At 37.0% G+C, this 23,436-nt stretch overlaps 1 protein-coding gene across 5 annotated transcripts in view; it reads left to right on the forward strand.

Moving 5' to 3' along the window:
• The window catches only part of SNX14 (sorting nexin 14), a 45,545-nt gene that overhangs the window by 4,779 nt on the left and 17,330 nt on the right, over positions 1-23,436 (forward strand). For 3 of the 5 annotated variants that reach the window (XM_085056391.1, XM_085056392.1, XM_085056393.1), the window contains exons 5-16: positions 3,890-3,933; positions 8,517-8,604; positions 12,123-12,207; positions 14,457-14,613; positions 14,890-14,965; positions 15,826-15,870; positions 15,952-16,032; positions 16,177-16,291; positions 16,686-16,841; positions 17,128-17,252; positions 18,307-18,365; positions 21,863-21,889. In XM_085056391.1, the coding sequence (XP_084912517.1) occupies positions 3,890-3,933; positions 8,517-8,604; positions 12,123-12,207; positions 14,457-14,613; positions 14,890-14,965; positions 15,826-15,870; positions 15,952-16,032; positions 16,177-16,291; positions 16,686-16,841; positions 17,128-17,252; positions 18,307-18,365; positions 21,863-21,889 (1,058 nt within the window). The remainder of the gene's footprint in view (positions 1-3,889; positions 3,934-8,516; positions 8,605-12,122; positions 12,208-14,456; positions 14,614-14,889; positions 14,966-15,825; positions 15,871-15,951; positions 16,033-16,176; positions 16,292-16,685; positions 16,842-17,127; positions 17,253-18,306; positions 18,366-21,862; positions 21,890-23,436) is intronic. The other 2 variants (XM_085056394.1, XM_085056395.1) reach the window with 1 other exon arrangement.

A 23,436-nucleotide genomic window follows, 5' to 3' on the forward strand; every position in this document is an offset into this window, starting at 1 on the left:
CTAATTTGGCCCGGTAGTTCTGACCTGCTGCTGATTCAGTCATCACTCAGCTCCACAGTTCCTCCTCCTGACAGCTGGGGTCAGTTGTGTGGCAGTCCCCAAAAAGCTTGTCTCAGCAGCAAAGGCAGACTAGCTTGCAGTATTGCAGTGCATGCTAGAAAATAATTTCTCTCTCTTTTTTTTTTTTTTTTTTTTAAATTCAGCTGCTGCTTACATTGCTACCTGCTGCCTTTGGTTTTACGCTTGTAATCTCTTTCCAGTTCAAAGCTGCCCACGCATAGTAGAGCCAGTCATTTTGCAAAATGCTTGAAAAATAGGTAGGCTTTAAATGAAATGACTCATCATTTGTATTTAAAACTGGAGAATAATACTTTGCAGACGAGGAAATGGCTTATCATTAGCTGTCATTCTTTGAGGTGTCCTGTCTACTTTATTGGCATGTGTGTAGTATGAGCAATTGAGCCTGAATAATATTTTTGTTGTTGCTAGAATGGAACTGGGTGCATGTGTTCTGCTTTCCCAATGTTTTATGAAAGTGCGGTGGATGATGTGACAGGTTTTTTTCTGTCCAGCAGAATCACACTGCCACAGTCTGGAATGCTGATAGGGTTCAAGGGAAAGCAGTATGGACTGCACGCCTTGAAATCCAGTTAGTGGCAGTCAGTGGCTTATAATTTTTTGAGTTCTTGTATTTTGTAGTAGAGATGATTTCATACAGTAGCTTTCTTTTAACTTCTGTACAGCACCTTGGTGCAATGGATCATCATACTTAACTGCCTCTGCCATGCCATGTGTTTAGTAAATGTGCAAGTAGGAGCTGCTTTCTGTGTGTCCACACATTTTTTATTAGGGCGATATAGATAACTTGAGCCCTAGTAGAATGTGTCTTGCTTTCTGATATCTTGACCAGTGCTAAGTTAACTCCAGTAAAAAGTGCATTTTGAGTTAATTGTCTGTGCATGCTGTCTCAGTGTCTTTGGCTAGTGGGATTACCTTCATTGTTCTCTGGAGGCAATACCATAAAACCTGGTCTTACAGTGTGGCTGTGGAAGAGAAACACTGGCAAGTCTGTGAAATGGTTCAACTGGAGCTCAGTTACTACAGCATGGGATGAATCTCAAGGAGACTTTATCTTCCACTTTTAAGTGGGAACGGTCATCAGGTCTTGTACTTTTTTCCACTTTTCTTACTTACTTAATAACCATGGGAAGATGAATGTCAGAACCATGTGTGTTTTGCTTAGGTAAGGATGAGGTCTCACTGTTGGAAACAATTCTTCTAGTGCCTTCAGAGCCCTCTGGACTGTAGAGGAAGACAGGGCCGATCAGTTCTGTTACCACCTGATGAATTGAAATTGCAGTGGCACATTCACAGAAATCTTGATGGACAGGCTTTCAGTTCCAAAGTAGCAGTCATGAATGAAGAAAGCTGTTTCAAGAGGAATGCATTGCATTCCCTTTGAATACACTGTCTTGTGCTTGAAGGCTGTGCAAGTGCACTTTCCCCAAACAGAAGGTGCTCTGCTGCTGTTGCTCCTTATGGGGAAGCACAGAGCAAAAGTGCAGTGAGACAGAAAGAGGCTCCTTTAGACATATTTTTTCAAACCTTTCTGTAAGGCACTTCTTTTGAAGAGTGCACATTGAGCCTTGAAAGAGGTTTATTTTATTGGAAACTCTCAATGAACAAAAATAATGTCACAATACCTGTGAGACTAAGATTTCTTGGGAGTAAACTGGTGGCTAATGTAGTGGCAGTGCTATCAAGGCATCAGGGAAATTGGTTTAAGTAGTCTAATCTACTGCTCTTAAGTCCAGTGGTCTGTGATTGCTGTCTGGAGCTGGATGTGATCCCCTCTCTGGTGTCTGAAGAGTAACTTCTATAGAAGATTGTCTGGGATTTCCTAATCTCTTCTAGACTGGGAATTAAAGCATCTGTTGTCATTTCCCTCACCCTTCCATCCTGCTAATAAATGGAAATATGAGACTGGGGGGTGGGGATGACACAGGACAACATGATACAACATTTAGCTTACCCATCAATCATTAACACATGATGGTATTACAGTTTCAAGATCTATTACTGCTATAGCACATAAGGGTAGGAGAAAAGACATGGATGACTTTGTGTGGTCCATAACACAGACATCTAAAGTTATCCCAAGCTGCAAAACGTCTCCAGAGAGAGGGGGAAAAATAGCTGAAGTGGAACAATTGGAAAAGAGAAAGTATCTTATCAAATGTTAGTGGGTGATATTCTTACTAGTGAAGATAGAAAAAGAGTATTCATGAGTGGCTCAAATCTGAAGAGTTGAGAGGAATTAAAAAGGCCATGGTGTGTTTTTTATTGAGTATGCTTTTGTAATCATGAGAGGAGTAGAGGCATGTAGTGCCCTGAAGATAGTGTAGATTTAGTAAGTCTTGAATTCTTGCAGTGCATACACTGTGAATGAGTGCAGCAGCAGATCTTGTAATATTCTCCTGAATGGCACTTGTGTATCAGCTGTTACGTTCAACTTGCCTTTGAAACAGACTTCACATTTTTCTTTGTACACAGTGCTTTTGAAAAACCTTTCCTTCTACAGAATGTGGCAGAGCAGCCTCACATAGCACAGGTACTCTCTCTTACTACCCTCATCAGCATTGATGCTGTTGGGGACGAAATGATCTCTAAAGCACTGATTCAAATTAATGGCTGCAATGGGAGTAGGTAGTATGGGTGAAATCTTGGGGCTGTTGTGAAGGAGGAGAAATCTTAAGAACTTAATTTTATCCTTCTGTCTTCTCCTCATGATTTATTTTTTTGGTACTGTGACAATTTTCCTTCTCTTCAGAAGTTTTCATTTTACTAATCATGGTGCAAGCATTATAGCTTGCACCATGGTAGGTGCAAGCTATAATATAGGTAGGTGTAAGGAGAGGTGTCAAAGCTGCAGTCCTGTGAGCAGTACACTTGGTGTATATGGTGGTGGCAGCCCTTTGACTGAGCAGGGACTGTCACCTCCTCTGCTCCTCTTCCTTCTGTCACATTGAAAGCCAAGCTGAACCAGGGTGTGTCTTTGAGGAGGCAGCAATAGCAGTGGTTCATTCTGATTAACGCTGGCATGCAAAAGGCAACCACAGGCTTGACCTGTATGGAACAGGTTTGGTAGAAGAGATTCTCCTGCAGTGATCCATGTAGGGGGAATATACAGGAGCTAGGAGCATGATGGAAAAGGCCATCGGGGTACACAGTGGACAAGGACTTTGAGAAGTGCTCTGATTAGGACTTCAGGAGATGGCTGAACCAGGCTTTGTTGAAAGCTGTGATACAGGATATAGAGAAAGACAGATGGCTTTCATAGTCATAATTGCTTTTTATGACTTCTTTTGCTTTCTTTGAGAGTGGTGAGCATACAGACTAGACTGTCCCACCTTGAAGGTGGAGGAGAACTGGATAAGGTGAAGGTTTGGGTGGAAAAGGATGGAAGTGTGTGTAAGTGTAGTGTGGGTAACTGTGCCTCTGGGACACTCCATGCTACGTCAGAAAAGAACAGACACTGATCTGAAAAATTAGGGAAGGGGTGTTTGAGGTAAGATTACATGTTTCATAGCATTTGCCTGACAGTGGCCACAGCACTGGGCTCCATCTCACTGATAGTACTTGCGGCAGATGATTCTTGCTGATATCTGATGGAACCATCACTTTGATGTTGTTTGCCTAAAGTACTGATTACGATGCAAAATGGTTGATCTCACAACAAGACCACACCTTACATGTTTGTATGCTAAAGTTCTAAGATGTATGAATTACGTCTTACGAGTTTTGGAAGGTGTTCATGTTTTTAACTCTTCTAACAGGGATTTATAATAAACTGTTTACTTTGTAACATGGTTGTCTTTGTTCTGCACAGGTGCTTGAGTTGGTGCTGGAAAACTTTATTTATCCGTGGTACAGGTATGAGCTTTACTGAAATGTTACTATTTTTAATACCGTAAATATTTGTCAACCTAATTAAGAAATTGTCATCTGAAAATAAACATTTCTGTTTCCTTAGCGAAATACAAAGCATACTTTTAAGTGCTACAGTTTCATAATTTTATTGTCTCTTAGCAGAGTACAACAGACCTTTTAATAATTTAGGTATGATAGAAGTGATTCTGATTTCATCCTAAAAACACTTTTAGGTTATCTATTTTTATATGTTCATTTTGTAATAACTCTTACTTGGAAATAAATACAGATTGATGACCATCTGTATAAAAATTCAACCCATCGCCACCTCTGGAATTTACTTCCAGATGAGAAGCATACTGATCTATCACATTGCTTCAAAAAAATAAATAACTTCACAGGGTTTTAAAGAAAAGGTATTTTGAATACTTGTGGCCAACTTTTTGGAGATCATCTTGTAATTTTCTGAGTTTTAAGACTATCAACGATTATGTCGCACTCTATGAATAGATTAATACTGTGTAAATAACTTTAAAATAGTGAATAAAGAAAATACTTTGGCTGATTATTTTTTCTGTGGGTTTTTTTTTTTTGTTTTGGGTTTTCTGCCTTGTACTTTTATATATTAATTAGTGCTTTGCAGCACTTTGTAAGAAAGTATTAAAATATTTCTAGTCGATAATATTGGCATTAATCTTTTTAAACAACATCTTGCTTTAATTCCAAAGTTGACTTTTTCATTGGATGGAAATGTTCGGTTTGTCCTAAAAAATGCTTTCTTTTAATTTACTCTGTGTTGTTGGGTTTTTCTCAGTCTCTGGGATCTAAAGTTTTCTGGGCAGACTTCTTTGCCTCATGGGTTTTTGATTGTGGCCAATGCATGTCTCGCCTTTGTGTGTTGAGTGCTGAAGTGTTAAGCTTCACTGCTGATGCAAACAGCAGAGGGAGCTTTAACACCATATGCTGCGAATGCAAGCTGGAAACCTCAAGGTTTTAAACTTCCAAGTAACAGAAAATCAGGGCATGTTCTATTGAGTTGTTTGATAAAGTAACAAATGTAAGGCAACCATCTCCTGTACTGCATAAATAGAAAAGAGATTTTTCTTCTCTGGTGGAAGGTGTCTTCAATGTCTTTGTCATGGACTGACAAGGAAACTTGTTTCCCACCAATTACTTACCTCTCTGACACCCAAGACAGTGGAAGTCTGGAATATGTAATCTGGTGGGGATAGTAGTATACTATATGTATAATATACAGTTAGAAATGCAATGTAAAATATGCTTGGTATGGAGCCAACCAGCCTACATTCTGCTACACCTTGCTCTCTGGTGAGCAGTATAGGTGCTCCTGCATTGTCTTAAGTTCTGCATGGCTGCACCTCTGGATTTTGAACTAGCTCCATAAATTCATACCCTGCTGATCAAATCTAACAAGCTTTCTGTGAAACTGAAATATTGGGAGTTCAGTGACCTATGGTGGGTGCAGTGATATCCAAGTAATTCTACAGGAAGCAGCTTGGTCCTGAAAGGCTTACTGGTTTCAGTTTAACAGTAGTAATGTCAGATCTGATCCTATTTTAGTCTAGACATTCACATGTTTCCAGCATGGGTTGTGGAGGGACACCTGAACTGTGTCTCTGTGCCATTGTTTGAGGTCTGGTTTGGAGAGCATGTCACTTCTGGCTTTTCCTACTCTAGCTGTACCTGCACAGTTTGCAAAGCTCACATCACCCAGAAGAAAGGATTTGTATATTCAGGACATCCTTTTTTTCTGAGCTAATAAACCTCGACTCACTCAGGTTAATTCTTCACATAGCCTCTGCATCCAGGCTATCCTTATTTAGCAGTGTGGCTGGGTAAGCACTGGCAGGCAATTCATACTTGACAGATAGATTGGTAAAACAGTTGGCTGTGTTCCCTTGCTGAAGCAGTCTGGGCATAATTTCTTTTGCTAGCTGCTCTGCCTTTCAGGTGAATGGATTTTGTGGAGAAGCTAATTTTTTAAATTATTTATTTTTTTAAAAAATTTGGTTTTTGTTTTTGTGCTGTGCCAATTGATGCTGTCTTGGACATTAGTGGTACCAGGATGTATCTCAGTCACAAGCTAGGGCAGTGTAATGTTTACCAGAAGGGTGTGTTGCAAAATAAAATCACAGATTTTTTGCTTAGGAATAAAAGTGCTATAAACAGATTAAAGATATTTTATGTTTGTTTCATTAATAAACTCTGTAAGCATTTTTAATTTTTTTTAGGATAAAATTTAGGGGCAAACATCCTTAAATTTGCATCACTGTAAGGGAATGTACTTAAAGTCCAGTGAACTCTACTGAAATAGGTGTGTGTTTTTGTTTGTTAAACACCTATGTGTGTTTTTGTTTGTTATTTTTCAAAATATTTATGCTTGTTGTATTTATTTAAGTTTTTCTTCTACTGCATCAGAAGAACAGAGCATAGTTGTAAGTAATCTTAAGTTTGCAGAGCTACAAAGCACAGGTGTGAGTCTATTGCTTATGCCGTACAGCAAAATAATATATCTTGCTTATACCAACCTCATTTTCAATAGGAGAGTTTAAAGTTTGAATTAGTCACTCTGTGCTTACTAAATATTTTTGGTCATTGAGGGTACTGCAACTCCAGTTCTCTCAGATTCAGACAGAATTCAGTAATTACCACATTTTTGTAATACATTGCTATGAAAACATTTTTCTTTGGTGGCAAAATCCAATGTTTTCACATACGGAACGGCTTCTATTTTAAAAGCAAGTAATGCAAGAAAAAGTCAGGATTTTTGTTGAGTTACAAACCATAGGTTTACATTTTTATTAGCTTGTGACTTACTTTCTACATCTTCTTGAAAGGAGTTAGCCAAGTTTTGTAAGAATAATTGACACACAGAGGAAAAAAAATCACTTTGTTATTTGTGTATGATTTTCATTTATCAGTGGATATTGTAAGACGTTGCATGCAATAGCAGTTGGGTGTATCTCTCTTGAGACATTACACTCTCTAACTGTTTACAATTAATATTCCTAAAGTTCTGGGAAAACACAGCCAGTTTTTAAAATGCTTCCAAGTGAGTTATTTGGACTTTGCACCATGTCACTGGAGATTTGACATTTTACAGGTTCATGATGTTTTTTTCACCAGTCTTTAGTCTGCTGGTGATTAAAAGAACGTCTCTGCAAATCTATTGTGAGAATATGTGGCATAAAGTCATGTCCAAGTAGGGCCAGCCAAGATACTGGTTATCCAAGTGTCAATAAAATAACTTCTGGTCCAAATGACTTCATGTATCTTGTTGTCTGTCAAATACTAGTACTGTCATAATACAGTTTGTTTGCTAATCCCTTGGCAATGCTAATCCCTTTGGCAGTGTGGGTATTTTCTAACCCTATTGCTTGTAAAATGTCAGCTGCTGATCTTAAACCAAACTTTCCCCTGCAGTGTTCTTATCTGTATGTAATTAGCTTTTGGAGGATGGTTGTGTTTCTTATGCCAGGCTGTTTTATTTGAGGTGTTTTTTTCATGCAATTAGTTGTGCACTTTGACTCTTAGGTCACTAGTATCTCTAGTATTTGCACCTTATGGTTCATCTTCAACAGGACTGTGAATGCCCTATAACCCATGCTAAAATTGCTTTAAAATTTGGATGCTGAATAATGTAAAACGTTTTATGCATAATTTTTTTAAAATGTCATGTTGTTGCTTGTAGTGATATTTTTTAAACACAAGTAATCCTTCTGCTTAGTACATATTCACTCATTTGTTACCAAAAGCTGTGATGGCTCTTGCCTATGGCCATTAGGTAAAACTGGATGCAACTTCCTTTGTTTTGTTATTATTCAGCTGTTATACTGCAGTTTTACCAATATATCAGTCATGCTCTAAAGTTCGTGTTAGTAACTGGTAGATTTTTGGTTTTTCACTTGTATTTTGTGGAATGCTGGCATCGTGATCTCTTTTTCCATTCAGTTCAGTTGCAGTTTCTTCATCTAAGACTTAGTGTATTTCCTGTTTTCGTTCAGTTTTTTGAAAAAGTCATGGAGTTAGGTATTTTTCTTCCTGAATCATGTTTAATTATTTTTACCATGATTTTTCACTGAACATATTTTATTGCAGCAGATGGAAACTGGCAAGCCAGATAAAAAGTTTAGATGACATTTTGACATAGAGATTTGTAAATCTATTTAAATTCTTCGTTTCCAAGCAGAAGCCACTTTAAATAATTTGAATTTCCTTTATGCCGTTAAATTAGGATGTGTTTACAAATGTAGAAACTATGTAAGATTTTACTTGGTCAAAATTATGCAGATAATGTATGAGAGCAGGAATTGGTATATCATTTCAATTTCCTGACATTTTTCTTAAGCCATTGTGTGCAGAGACACAGTGGGAATTCTGTGTATTTTCCTCAAATAGAAGACTGCTGACTCTCTGGTAGCTTTCATGTAATTTCAGTTCATTCTAATTGAAGTGTCACTGTTGAAGGTTCTTATGCTTTTAATAGTGCCAAATGTATTGTGGTTGGATTAACAGAAATGTATTTTATTCTGTTTTCTCACATGCCACGCTTTGCAACACTGCAGAAATATTACTGATGATGAATCCTCAGTGGATGAACTGCGAGGGACAATGCGGTTTTTTGCATCTGTGTTAGTTCGGAGAATTCACAAGGTAAGGTGACTTAAAGGTGTTAGTGTTGGTTTTCCATCAGAAATAATTGACCTTCACAGATGACTTATTCCAATCCCCTGCCATGGCAGGGGCATCTTTCACAAGAACAGGTTGCTCAGCCAAGTCCCAGAGGATGTTGAACACTTCCAGTCATGAACCTTCAGAGATGCTTTACAGCTAGGAATGGGATAAGCTTCAGAAGGAGGGAGTAGATACCCCAAAGAGTCCCTTGTGACTCAAACCTTTCCCCAGTTCTTGCAAATGAATATATTTTTTACACCAGTGCAAGGCATTGTTAAAACTTTGTGATCTTTTAGCTGTGTTTTGGTGACTTAGTCAAAGTGGAACCGTTTTGAAAATTACTGAAAAACAGCTGTTACAAAATGGTGAGCTGCATACCTGTCTTGCAGCTTCTGCTTGCTTGCCTTCTTAAAATGCAGACAAGGTCCTTACATTGTCTGTAAAGAATAGACTGCCATTAGTTGACCAGCTTACCATAAGAATTAAAACAGATACCATTTTTGTATTAATGCAATTCTTAAGGAACATTCTAAATGCTAAAGATTAAAAGTTTTTATTTGCTGTGTTTAATCTATTAGCACATACTTTTTTGTATGTGCTCTCTTGTTAACAGCACAACTCTTTTCTGGTAAAGTGCTTCAAGCCTGTTTCACAGGAACAGCTTCTAACTTTCTGGCTGTCCTAAGCAGAAAGGGCTCCTAACTCAATTTCCAGAATTAGTCAGTGCTGGCCTCTCTGTTGGAGCCACTACTATAAATGTGTGTCTTTTTTTCCCTTCCTTAGTAACAACAATATTTTCTGAGCTACAAGTTGCACATGTACCCTGTCATGACTTATTAACAGCCTGATCCTCTCCTTGTTAAATATCAAATCCAGATGACTTTCTTGTTTACTCTAAATCAGGCATGCTGCTTTTTAAAGTGAACATGTGGGAAGATTAGGAAATATCCATGTATCCAAACAGCCATTGTATGGAGGTGTGAAAGTGGAATAAATCTTTCAAAGTGAAAATCTGTTCCAAGGTCTCAAAATTTGGAGTTGCAATACATTCTGGTGTTAGTTGCATTGTTCATGGATCCATTGTTGATACAGAAAGTGATCATGTCTCCTCTGTTGATCATGTAACAAGGTATTTAATTGGGTTATCTCAAATGAGCTATAGCATCTTGAAGTAGAGTGTTAATTTACCATATCTGCCCTTGACAGTGAGGATTTAAATGTAATATATTCAATTCTCTGGGTAGACAATATGTGCAACAAACACTCAAGATGTGTGCCAGTACTAAGCACTGCTAGGGGACCTACAAAATAAAGTTAATCACAGAAATGCATACATTGAGGAGAAATTCATCACCATCAGTTGTAAATAAAATAGTCAAATACCTTTGCCCAGCAGCTGTACTTTGTTTTGGATTTATTATTAAATGCTTGAGAACAATGGTTCTGGCTAACAGAGATAAAATGTCTAAATTGAGGAAGAATTGTATAAGAAAAAAGAGGCTATTTTTTCTATTTTTTAGACCATATATATTTTCTTTTGCCAAAGAATATTCTACTTTTGAATTGAGACTTAAAATTACAAATTGCTTCAGTGAAAAGAATGATTTTGTTTTCTGTTTAAAGCTGCCTAGGTCAAAGCATGGTTGTTGAATGAAGTAACAAAGACTTCAGGCCTGTTAATTATTAAATGTATGCTGAAATGCTTCAAATCTGGATTTTCCTTGCTGTGGACTGGTTATGTATTTTGAAGGGAAAGGGAAGGTTTTCCCTTTGTGTAGTGTGGTATAGATAGCCCTGCATCTGATTGAAGTTTTTGGCAGAAGTTTGCAGTGTGTACTGCAATGTTGGTAACAATTTCCTTGGCTGTGCTCTTTGTTGAGTTACCTCTGCAGGAAGAAACACTGCCCTATCCCTGTGTTCCGTAGGAAACTCTTAATTTCTAGGAATTACTGTTGGAATGTGAGGCACAAAAGACAGGGTTTTCCATTGATAAACAGAAGCTTGTCCTTTCTTCCTTGTAAATAGGAGCTGACCTTACTTTTAGGCAGCTCTAGTGAATTGTGCTGGCTTGTCTGGGCTGGCCAGGTCAGGTCATAGCTGTGCACCTCAAGTCTTACAGGGGAGTATGCAGGAATATGTAACATTCTCATTGTACAATTGAATAAAAACACCAACTTTTCTCTCAGCTCTGGTAGCCTTTGCAATTGCATTGTCTCTTTCCTTGTCTGGCAAGATACTGTATCAAGGAGGGATTCCTCCATCGGGAAAGAAACTTGTTCAAAATTCTTAGATTTTGAACATTTACAGCTGTATGTTTTTGCATCTCTGAGATGTCTCTTGCTTAAAATAAAGAGCATGCCAAGTGTAAATCACTTTCTAGATGAGTTTCTGTGAAAACTGCTACTGTTGATAAAGAACAATCCCTTGAAACGGTACAGGCTGGGGACTGACTGTCTGCAGGGAGTAGCTCTGCTTGCTGCACAGGCCCTGACCCCATTGTAGGCTGTGAGCTGAATATGAACCATCAGTGGCAGCTTAAAGCACCACCAGCATCGTGGGCTGTATTGACAGGAGCAGAGACAGTCAAGCAAAGTGATTATGTGCCTTCACTTGATGTTCTTTGGATGGCATCTAGGATACTGATCCAGTTTTGGGCTCCTCTTTACCAGAGAGTGGAGCAGGTTCAACCAAGGGGCCACCAAGGTGATTGGGGCTGGAGGAGATGACTGTGTTTAACTCAGGAGGTTTTCAGCGCCAGGTTGGATACAGCCCTGAGCACCCTGACCAGAGCCTGCTTGGAGCAGGGCTAAGACATCCCGAGGTCTGTTTGTGCCTGAATTGTTCTATGATCTTTCTTCCATTTTTGTAGCCATCAAAAAAAAAAAAATGCAGGACCCTAATACAATCCTTGATTAAATCATACGTGTCTTTTGTTTGGCTTATGGTCACATGGTTTTGTTGTTGGTACTAATGGTCTTTTGACTCTGCAACTCAAATTGTCTTTTGGTTCTACCATCACCTGGGGGTGACACTTTTTCTGCGTGTGTGTAGGAGGGTTTCTCTTTGGTTTTAGTCCTTGTGGACACAATTGCAGAGTGTTAAGGCACACAAGTATTAGAAGCAGAGTATAGTTAACTTCATGCTTTTGTTGAGGGTCAAATCTTGCCATAGAACTGGGCTTCGTATGCTGTGAGTTGGAAGTCATGCTGCCTTAGTGTATTTATTGCAGTGAAAAAATCATAATGGGAATAAGTTGACAATAAACGTGTTAACAGCGTCATTTATGGCATTTAGTTCTATGTGATGTTATATCCTTTGCCCAGAAGAAACAGCAGACTGTCAGCTCCTCTAGACAATTTGTGGATTGTTTCTTAATGCTTCATTTTATGGTTCAAACTGGAAAATATAAGCAAAGTAATATGTTTGATAGTTGTCTGTAATATATTTTGGGGGGAAAAATAGGACAATTTTGGTTTCATTTTAAAACATTTCTTTAGGTGGACATACCAACTGTTGTAACAAAGAAGATGCTCAAGGCAGCAATGAAACACATTGAAGTAATAGCCAAGGCCAGGCAAAAAGGTAATGTCAAGACTTAATATGTTGTCAGTTTCAAAGGCCAAGTATGGATATTTCTTTATGCACGTTTGAAATTGTATTGCTATGTCTTTTTATCCTTATGTCCTTTTTTCAAAAAAAAGAGGTCCTTTTGCATTTTTCTTTTGGTGGTTGCAAAGGCAAGTAGGGAAAAAGTTACAGTATGTGTTTGTACTCTCTGTTTTGATTTTTATTGGCCCACGTTGAAAATACTTAATTTTTATCTCTGTATGGGAGTGAACAGGAATGTGGGTTTTGTATTCAGAGCAATCAAGATCATTTAGCAATGCTTCTAGAAGGCTTTCCTTTATATTCCAGGTAAGCAGTTAATAGATGAAAGGGTTTGCACATCTGTGCACTGTACCTGGTACCTTATAGATAGAATGATTTCAAATCTGCATTAGTGAAGTTGTAATATATTGAAAAGTTAGGTTCATGTTTGTAAGCCATGGAGAGACTTTGAGCAGGAACATATTTATTATCCAAGTAAGAATATCTTCACAAGCCTGGTGTAAAAATTATATTTAAACTGCACATTGAAGACATATTTGGATACACTTGCTGTTATTTTTATTTATTTTTGCTGGCTGTGTTCCACAGTGCTGTATCTACTAAATGTGGTTTCATTCAGCTTTTAAATGTAGATGTTTACTTTAACTGGAGTCATGAACTTTTCTTCTTTCCCTCAAAATGTCTCCTTGATATCCATAAATACATGCCAGTGGTCCTGTGAGTAGTGTTAATGATTAAGATGAATAATGAGACATAGCGTAATCACATTGGATGTCTTTCATGGCACAGCAGCAATTTCAAGATACTAGATAATCTTGCAGTGCTGTTTACGCCAATTTTCATGTTTCCTCTGATTTCTGCCAAGGAGTTGGAAACACTTCAGTGGCAAAGAACTGTATTTTAAATGCACAGCATTGAAAATACAGCCATTATTTGTCAGTGTTTTAAAGGAAAATACTTATTTCCTAAGGCAGATATGTGAAGTAGCAGCTGAAAATTACTTTCAGTAGCACTTTCTAGTAAACATTAATAAAGCAGTAACAATACATGGTTCAGAAGCATCTTTCAGACCTTGCTTTGGTTGCTAGTTGAGCCTAGCCTTTTCTCTTTATTTTCTAAAGCCTTTTTCAAATGATTGCTTTTAGGGGGCATTTCCTTTTCTCCTACCCTTGTTACCCTTGCCTCTCTTAGTAATTCTTATTTACACAGGCACCTCCACGATTCATTACCTGTCCATGCCAGAGGGTGCATTCCTCCTGTCTGCTTTTAGTGACAGCAGCTAGGCAGATTTATCAGGTGATATGTATTCCTGCATCCCCCACGTCAGCTGATACCACTCGTGGTTTTTTGGTGAAGGCCAAGCCAGCAGGCTTCTCTCATATGCTGGGAACAAGGTTTAACCTCCAGGATAACTGGGAAATACATTACATACCTCAGCTGTGCCAGGTGGTGATGTTGGCACGAGGCTGTGCCACATTGCTAGTTCAGCTACGTGAGATTTATAACAGCTCAGTTCTTGTCTTCCAAGTGATCTGAAGAAATATAACATTGTTGCTTCTAATTAATGTCTACAGTTTTTAATCTGGTAAAGCAGGTATTCTTTCAACTCCACTGTAATTTAAGAGGCAGTACTCTTGCAGGTCCTCATGAAGGTTTTGGCTTGATTTATCCCGTGTTTAAAATGTATGTTCTTTCACATTTGTTTTCGAGTGTTCTAAGCAGGAAACAGATACTACAGGATTGAGTAAAAGTTTATGTTGATTTCAAATTGTGTTGTAGGCCAAAAAGATAGGAGGTCATGAAGAAGGTCAGGAAAAAGGCAATTAGAGGCAGACTTTGCACAATGCAGGTTTTTTTAAAATCCAGATGCTGAGTTCTTACGTTTATTATATGTGTATATATAATAAATAGAATAAATGTAAGTTTATATTGTTTTATATATATTTGTATATAATTATAAATGAGAAAGCATTCTGGATACCATGCAAACTGCAATTGTTTGGTGAAGGAATTCTTATTTCAGTGTGTGGTTTTATTTTTACGTATCTAGGCTTCAAAGTCTAAGCCAAGGTTCTTTTGTAAAGCTTCAACATTTTATCCTTTTGGCAGTTGCATATGTACTAAAAATACTAACTTTTAAGCTCAAATGAAAAGCAATTGCCTTGTGTTTCCCAGTAAGAAAAAGCTGAAGCAACTCTGTAATGCTATTTTTTTACTTTCAGTAAAAAATGCAGAATTTTTGCAGCAAGCTGCTTTAGAAGAATATGGACCAGAGCTCCATGTTGCTTTGAGAAGCCGAAGAGATGAGCTTCACTACTTAAGAAAACTTACTGAGCTTCTTTTTCCTTATATTTTGCCCCCCAAGTCAACAGAGTGCAGGTATATAAATTATTTAGAATTGTATTTTTTTAGGTATCTGCATACTATGTAGTACAATAATTCTGGAAAGTGAAAGAATGAACTTCGAAGTCATCTTCCTTCTTACGCCATTGTTAATAATTTTTTTATTTGTCTTTAAAATAGCATGTTTGTGGTATTATTTAATCCTAAAATGTTTCCCAGTAGTATATGACAGCATTGGAAATTCTACTTAGAAATTTATGCGATCAAATACTGCTTTGGATTTTTGTTTTCTTTCTTTTATTTTCTTTTCAGATCCCTGGCTCTTCTGATTAGAGAGATTCTCCCAGGTTCTGTTTTCCTTCCCTCAATGGATTTCTTAGCTGACCCTGTAAGACTTTGGAGCACAAAAATAATCTTAATTTGTTCAAAATTACTGTTTTCCCAATAAGCATGTTTGGTAAAGCAAATGATGCACAGTGACTTACTTCCTGTGCATTTTGACTAGAGAAAAGAAAAAGGAATCTTGTGGCCAAACAAATTGTTTTGTTTGTTCAGACAGCTAGATTGAGTGTTTAACTCACGGAACTGACTAAAATAACAGTATTTGTATGGTCTCTTAAGAAATGTATTTTTCAATGAAGATCTACAACACCTATCAAATGGGAGAATGTTGTGCTAGTGTAAACATCTTCAAATTACTATTGCTACATTAAAAAAGGGCTCAATTACTTGAACTCTTAGCTGTGTGGATATTTATAGCAGGTAAAGTAAATCAGCCTTTTATGCAGCTGTATTAAAAACGATATTCTCCCTTAATTCTGCAAATAAGGGGGCATTTATTTCTGAAGATGCAACACTGTCATCTTTGTTTTTATATATGCATATATTTTAATTGGCAAAATTACAGTGCCTTATGCAGGCATCACCTGGCTGCAAACAGAAAGTACTGTAGTGTGTAAGTATTAGTAGCTCGTTAGATCTGCACTTACAGTAAAAATACTTTAAAGAGCATTCTTCTACTGGATAAAGAATGTTTCTGTGCAGGTCTCTTCAGAAATTCCCTGATTTGTATACTTGAGGAGACCATTGAAGGTCAATTCTCAAACATGTATTTCCATGCTTTGCTTTTTAAAAAGTATTTAATATACTCAGGTTTAAACATGGGTATAACAGTATTGAAATTATTTTAATCTATTTTGTTGAGTTTCTTTAATGTTAATTTTATTTGTTGTGTTGTGTTTCTTGCAGGACACTGTCAACCATTTGCTGCTGATCTTCATTGATGATAGTCCAGTGAGTACAAAGTTAAAACAGTGGCATTTTGTTCACCCATTAAAGAAGCTTTCTTACCCAATTGTCATTTTTTTTCTGCAGCCTGAGATAGCAACTGAGCCTACTTCTTCATTGGTTCCATTTCTTCAGAAATTTGCAGAGCCAAGAAATAAAAAACCATCTGTAAGCAGAAGCAACATTTACTTCCTTTCCTGTTTTGAATAAATGTTTTACTTTACCTGCTGATTTTGTTCTACCACTCTTTGCATTATTTATGTACTCGCTGAAAGTTTGAAAGTTGGCTGACTGCATGTTTAACCTACTCAGGTACTGAAACTGGAGCTAAAGGAGATCAGAGATCAGCAAGACCTGTTATTTCGTTTTATGAACTTCCTGAAACAGGAAGGGGCAGTCCATGTGCTGCAGTTCTGCCTGACTGTGGGTAAGATTACAAATGTGTGCTGAAGGTATTTGATGATCTAGAAATCATGCTAATAGAAGACTACAATTTGCATTTGGGTAATTTAGGAGGAAAAAAAGTCCTTCTTATGTCAGGAACAACTTCATGTGTTCAACACATATCCTTACTGTGATAAGGAATAATTTGGTTTCATTGCAATATATTTTTAGTAATAATTTTATTAACAAATCTGAATTATAATTAATAAGAAGGTATCACCTTATTATGTAGTATTTTGAGATGTCTTATGTTTCTTTTAATTTTGAAGTTTTGCAAATTACTTACCTACTGGAAAATGAGTTGATGTTATAGTGTGCATCAAGATGCTATTTGTTTGCCAGACTGATCAAGAAATGCTTTTTTCTTTTCTTCTCAGAGGAATTCAATGACCGAATTTTGAGACCAGAACTATCAGATACTGAAAAGATGTCTCTTCATGAGGAAGTACAGAAGATTTACAAAACTTACTGTTTGGATGAAAGCATTGACAAAATTAGATTTGACCCTTTCATTGTGGAAGAGATTCAAAGAAGTAGGTTGGAATTTGAAAGGAATAATGTACACTGGAATTTAAACCGCGTTCTGTAATAAAGTGGAAACAAATTTTGCTGAATATCATCAATCTTTTTTTGCCAGTTTTAAAAATTGTTTTCCCCTTGCTATATTGTACTTAGTCCTTGTTTTGTTAATTTCTATATTTTATTTGTAAGACTTAGAGTAGCTTGCAAAGTAATTGCAAGTTCTGACCAGAAAAGAACTTGAACTCCAAATGCCTTTATGTATATCTTTTTATATTCATACTTAAATTTTTTTTATAGTTGCTGAAGGTCCATATATGGATGTTGTGAAACTTCAAACTATGCGGTGTCTTTTTGAGGCTTATGAGCACGTACTTTCTCTGCTTGAGAATGTTTTTACTCCTATGTTCTGTCACAGTGATGAGGTAAGTGAAAGATTTGAAGAGTAATCTTAAAAGCAAGATGGTATTTTTTTTTAGGATATGCTATTTACAACAGTCATGTGTATTTGGAACTGAAAAATATGGTTTCATTTTCCACTTCAGTTTGCATTCCAGAGCTGGACCAATCTCAGTAGGCAAATAGAATTTATTCCAGTCCAACATGACATCACAGAATAAAATAAAAACTCTTCATTTTTTGATGTAACAATTTGTGTATATCATAGCCTTTACAAATTCCTCTCCACCCCTTCTTTTATGATTGCAAATCTGGTGCAAAAGTAATCTGCCTGATAGACATAGAACACAATCTCTTTGTTTACTTTTAAAAATATAACAGTATTTAAAGGTACGAAAGTTGTATTTATGTTCTTTCAGCATTGTGGATTCCAGCAGCTAGAAGTCCAGTGTCTGTTTTCAAGGAGAAATTTACAATGTATTTAAGATTGTTGTGTGATTGGGTTCTAAATGCCACCTTAAGAATTCCCCACTCTGGGCTGACTTTAGCTGCCTAAAGCCTTCTAGTTGGACACACTTCCATCACAGGGATGAGTCTGAATTCATGTCCCTTTCAGAATTTTGTGTAAGTCAGGTTGTGTGTTAAGCTTCTCGCATTTACTTGTGGCATAATGTATTGATTTGTCCAGGGAGTGGGTACTTGCATTGCTTGGCACTATTCTTAATAAAAAGAACATTTCTCAAAAATTGTTTTGATGGTCATCTCTCCCACAATAGCTGTAATGCTCCAAATGCTTGATTTTTTAACAAGGATGAGACATAAATTTTGGTGCTTAATTTTTATTTCTGTTTCATGGTTTTAATCTCAAGATTATGTAAGGTTAAATAAGTAGTCCTAGGCTCATGTATTGATTATTTTATGGTCTGCCCTTTTCCAGATTAAAATTCTAACTGCTAGATTATGGTCAGCTTGGTTTTTTTACTTCAGTTCTTGTTTCCTGAATTTTGCAGTGTTGTTGCATAGTAGCCTTTACCTCAGCTAATCCAGTGTTTTCTTTGATACCTTATTTGCCTGCTACAGTACTTCAGACACCTTTTAAGAGGAGCAGAGTCACCAACCCGCAATTCAAAGTTCAACAGGTAGGTAGAATTTTGTAAGTGTTTTTCTTTGGTTGTTAGTTCAAAGCATCAAAATATTAAACCATAGGAATTTTGCTACTGCCTGATACTAATTTAACTAAAATTTTAGCTGTACTTTTTGTTTCTTAATGAAGAAATTACATACTGAAGGTGCAAGCAATATTATGCAAGATGTCTCTTCTCTTTGAAGCATTTTGCGTTAAAGAATTTAAAATGTGATTTAGATCTCAACATTTGAGAAGAGGGAAGGAAACAAAATATTGTGCAGTGTGAATTAGATAATGCAAGAATAAAGTGGTGATTTAATTGACTGTGTATATATAATACCATTTTAGTGGTGCCAAGCTGCATTGTCTTTGAGTTCAGATGGTACATGGATAGTTACAGTGTACCCTACGTCTAACCAGCCTGGTTATTCATTGGGAATCTCCTCTTATTGTGACAAGGAGGATTTGTCATTTCTCCTAAATCAAATGTGTTTTCTGGCCCCAAAATCTATTGCTGAAAGGTAGCTTCAGAAGCTTTGTTTCTGGGCTTGGGCCATATACTTGCTGACCACCTTCAGGCTCCTGTGGAGGAGAAGAGGCTCTCCTCTGGTAGGGATGGGTGATCTCTCACTCTGGGCTTGGTTTGGGTTGATAAACCTTGAGGTCTCATAATTTCTTGTGTTTCACTTTTTGTTGGATGGCTCTGACAGTCGTGGACTAGCCCAGCTGAATTTCTCTTATGTCCTAGCCAAAAGAAGAAAAACTTCAGTGAGACAGTCTTTAATTTGGATAGACTTTTTCTTGGTGTGAAATAAGATCCACGGTACTGTGCAAAATGCTGTTTGTCATCTTCTAGAGGAGTAACAGTGATTCATCTCACCTTTTCTGCTTTCATTAGAGTTATACCTCAGAGCAAACCTCTTGTTTTGCAGCCTACTGTGAGATTGTATTATTGGGACATACCTTTCTTCCCAGCTCTTGTTCTTCAAAAATCACATGATTGTTATCTTTATTATGTCTCCATTGGTGCCATCTTCAATGTAGTCTTTACAGTTTTTGTAGGTCCAGGACTGGAGCTTTGGTGTAGTGCTGTCTCAGATTGGTGCTGGCAAGCTTCTGCTTCTTAACAAAGAGGTGTGGAATGAAGGCAGCTAGTCCAAGCTGCATTCCTTTCCTACATGGTATTCCACTAGGAAGGGTGACCTTAAACACACTTCACCTTCTGCTGAAGATAGCTACAGGGTTTCACCTAGACCTTTAAATCTGCCTTCTGGTCTCTTCCCCATAATTATTCATGTCAGGAGTTGGAAGCATCCTGTCATACTCTTCTTAAATTTAGTTAAAGTATGAAAACCTGTAGGTCACCTTCTTGGTGCTTTGCTTTTAAAAACAGAAAGGGGGTAATTACAGGCCATCTCTATCCAAAGTTTTTGAAATGCATCTCTGGCTACAAAATAAATAAATTTTATTTGGGGACTGTTGCAGCATTTTCTCAAACAGCATCAATAGCATTACTGAAAATGTATCTGGTTTATATTTTAGAACAATTTGAATGCCTTCAGTATATATGCTGATTTACAATACGAGATACTGTGTGTTCCTGGAGTGGTGCCTCAGTGACTGTTTCCATGAAACAGAGGTCCTATATGCAAGTAGTTTGCCTGTTGCTTTGGGATTTCCCTCTGCAGAATTGTGTACAGTCACTGCCAAGGGGGTGGGGAAAAAACAAGGTTACTTACAGAATTATTCCAGATGTTATTCCATATATTTTGTCTTGCCTTCTCTTCCTTATTCTAGCATTAGTTCCATTTGAAAGAAATTACATGCAAAGATGAGTTTTGTTTCCTGTATCGTTGATGTGCTTTGGTATGGATACTGTGTGTGTATTGCACAGGTACTGCTGGTTAAAAAATAACATCAAGGAGTAGGTATGAAATCCCAGTGGAATGTGCATGGGGGTAATGTGTTGAAACATTTCCCTTATTGCAAGACAAGAAAATTACAGTTTCTAGAAAATATAGGTGGGAACGTAGGAAGAAGTGACTATCTGTGTGATTTTTGGTTTGAATCACTTCTTTGAATGTACAGAACAGTCATAGCTTTTTGCATACACACAGGACAAATAACACACTGTGAAAACTCCCAAGGCAATGGGTGGGGAGTGTCAAGTGATTCTGGAAGGTAAAGAAGTTACATTGGGAGTATTCTAGTAACTTGATAACTAACTATAGTCTGTAACCTAATGTTTAATCGGTGTTGGCAATGATAACTGATGTTCTGAGTTCGAATTCTGTCAACTTAATTTAGGTAGCATGGAAGAGACTACAAGAATTCTCTCTCCCTCTCTCACATTTATGTACTTAGAATATATTACTGCATTATTTAAATGTAGTCTGTGTTGTAGGTCTAACAAAAAAAGAAAAATTACTATGTAGTATAAATTCCCAGATTTCTGGATAGCTGTATATCTTTCTTGATTTTCTGCATACCATAACTACAAACAAATAGACACATCCTGGTTCCTCATATTGGGATAGCAGTGAAATTAAAGCATTTTTCAAGTTAATGGACCAAGTAGAAAAGATACTAATTATTTCAGGGAATGGTTGGTAGTAAAACCCATTAAGTTAAGATATAGTTCTATGCATTGTAATAGTCACCCTCATTTCTGACCTGGTAGGTTATATTTCCAGTTTCACAGTTAACATAACCAAAAACAGTGTAAGAAGTCTTAAAATCAGATCCTTCTGTAAAACAAAATCTAAAATTTTAATATTTTTAGCCCATATCAGTTTGTCCAGAATTCAGTAGCTCCAGTGATTTAAAGTCCTGTGTATGGTGACATTGTTTATAGTTAATTCATTTAAACATCTCGATTGGAATTACTGGGTTGATGTCTGAGGCATTGATTTTATGTACCAGGTTATGTAGAATGTCAAAAATACATGACAGTTCTTAAAATCTGTGAAATAAAATTTTTTTTGAAGATATTTTAATTTTTAATAGTGGCTCTTTGTATACGTAATACAGAGGGGGAGAGGGCATGTATTATTACGTAAAGTAAGTCCACAGCCTTTGGACTACAGATTGTATTGGCCAAATTAACTAGATTCCTACATGACTTCTGAAGATATGTAATAGGAAAAGTAAGCTGCCTATTTGGCACTACAGGTAACTCCAAGAATGGAAGTTGTTCTCTGTAAATTGGCAATTGCTTGTGCTGAATCTCTTGAAAGTTTCGATAACTGATGTTTTAAAGTCAAAGGCCAAGCTTATGATGATGAAATGTGCAGGTAGTGTTCACATTTCACTTTCTTAGGATTCTAGGTCAGGAGCTCCTAATTGTGTCACCTCTTTTGTTAATCCATGGTGATCATCAAAGCTGATTTGATTTTGTTGGGACAGGTCTGTCAAATTTGGATTTGTTTTGGGGTTTTTTTGTTGGTTTGGTTTTGTTTTATTTTCATTTTCTGCTGGGCTCTGAGGTAATTTGTTTGCCTGTTGTTGCAGAAGTAGCCTGAGTTTGGATGACTTACGGTAAGTCTATCTAACACTCAATGAATGTTGTGTGTTAGTTGTGCTGCATCTCTCATGACTTCATCACAGAGCTTTTATAACAGTAATTACCTGTTCATTTTATTGGAAAAGACATGAATGTCTTGTCTGGACTGAAGTGCATTTCTCCTCACAAAAAGCTTTACTCCCCATGTCCTCTTCACAAGTGTTTAGAAATTGCTTAATTACTAATTTCATGTGTTTGCATTACATTAACATTGTTTGCTGTACATTAACGTTGTTTGCTGTTAACTGTCTGTTGTCATTTGTTTGAAATATATTTGCAGAACTTGAAAGTTTTTTTGTTTGTTTTTTTTTAAACTGGTGACTGCTAAAATTTCCTTTACTATGTGTCATATTTCCAGATCTTGTTTGAGGTTTTATCACTTTTGTGCTGGTTTTACCTTGGGCAGCTGTATCAGGGGCGGTCATAGTCTAACACTGCATGCACATATAGCCATTTTATGATTTTTAAGCACTCAAACCCAACAGTTGCCTAATTTAGTTCTCTCTGCAGCCTCTCTTGTGGCTGTTACAGGTTTGATGACAACATATGCTATTTTTTTATAACTTGCAGTAGGTAGTATGTGACCACTCATTAATGCCTTAGTAGCTGTTCAGTGGTGTGTTTTCTCATTATTCTTGCTTCTTTAAATACATGCTATCCAAACTCAGAAAACAATCTTTTCTTTATGGACTTTTCCTTAGAATTTATCAGAGCCATCAGTATGACATAGATTGCTCGTACTATTCTAGAGGGGAAATTATTCAACTTAATTTTTCAGGTTACAAATCGAGGTAATTAGATGCTTTTATATTTAATATGCCAGTTCACTGTGTTGAGCTATAACTTGCTTTATTGTTGAGCAGTAGGGAGTTCTTGAGATACAAATGCAGCTCATTGATTTCCAAGTGCAGTAATATGTTCTCAGCATTTCTCCTGTGTGTAGGGATTTTAGTTAGCCAAAAGGAAATGGTACTGTGACTTCACATGCGTGGTAATATCTGGCTTGTCTGATATATACAACTGGTCTGGTCCTTTTTGACCCAGAGAGTCTCACAACATCATTTGTCAGCTGCATAGCCCTGGCTCATCACCTGCCAAGATCTGTTCAGTGCACTGAATGAGGCAGGTATCCTGTGGGAAAATGATTTTGTAACCATCCATGATTAAAAAATACCATAGTGCACAGTGGACTGCCACGGTCTTTGGTCTGCAATTCCCTGTTATAGAGTGAACAACAATTTTAATTTTTTTAATGTTAGGTATGTGTTACTTTTGGACTGTTTGAAAAAAAAAAAAATTGTCCCAACTTGTTGTTGTCACATCATTCATCAGGAATGTTGGAGCCTATAGACTCTCCACAAAGGACCCTGCTGAGAAAGCAACTCTAGGATGGTGGTCTAATAATGCTATTATATGAGTTAGCACTAGAGGGAGTGGGATACTTTTTCCAACAAGTTTTGGACATACATGTATTTGTTGACAGTAGCAGAGTTGACAAGTTTTAAAAAAACCTAGTCTCTGT

This window comes from Lichenostomus cassidix, chromosome 3, assembly GCF_008360975.1.
Source record: "Lichenostomus cassidix isolate B80296 chromosome 3, HeHo_3.0, whole genome shotgun sequence".
In the NCBI taxonomy this organism is placed as follows: Eukaryota; Metazoa; Chordata; class Aves; order Passeriformes; family Meliphagidae; genus Lichenostomus; species Lichenostomus cassidix.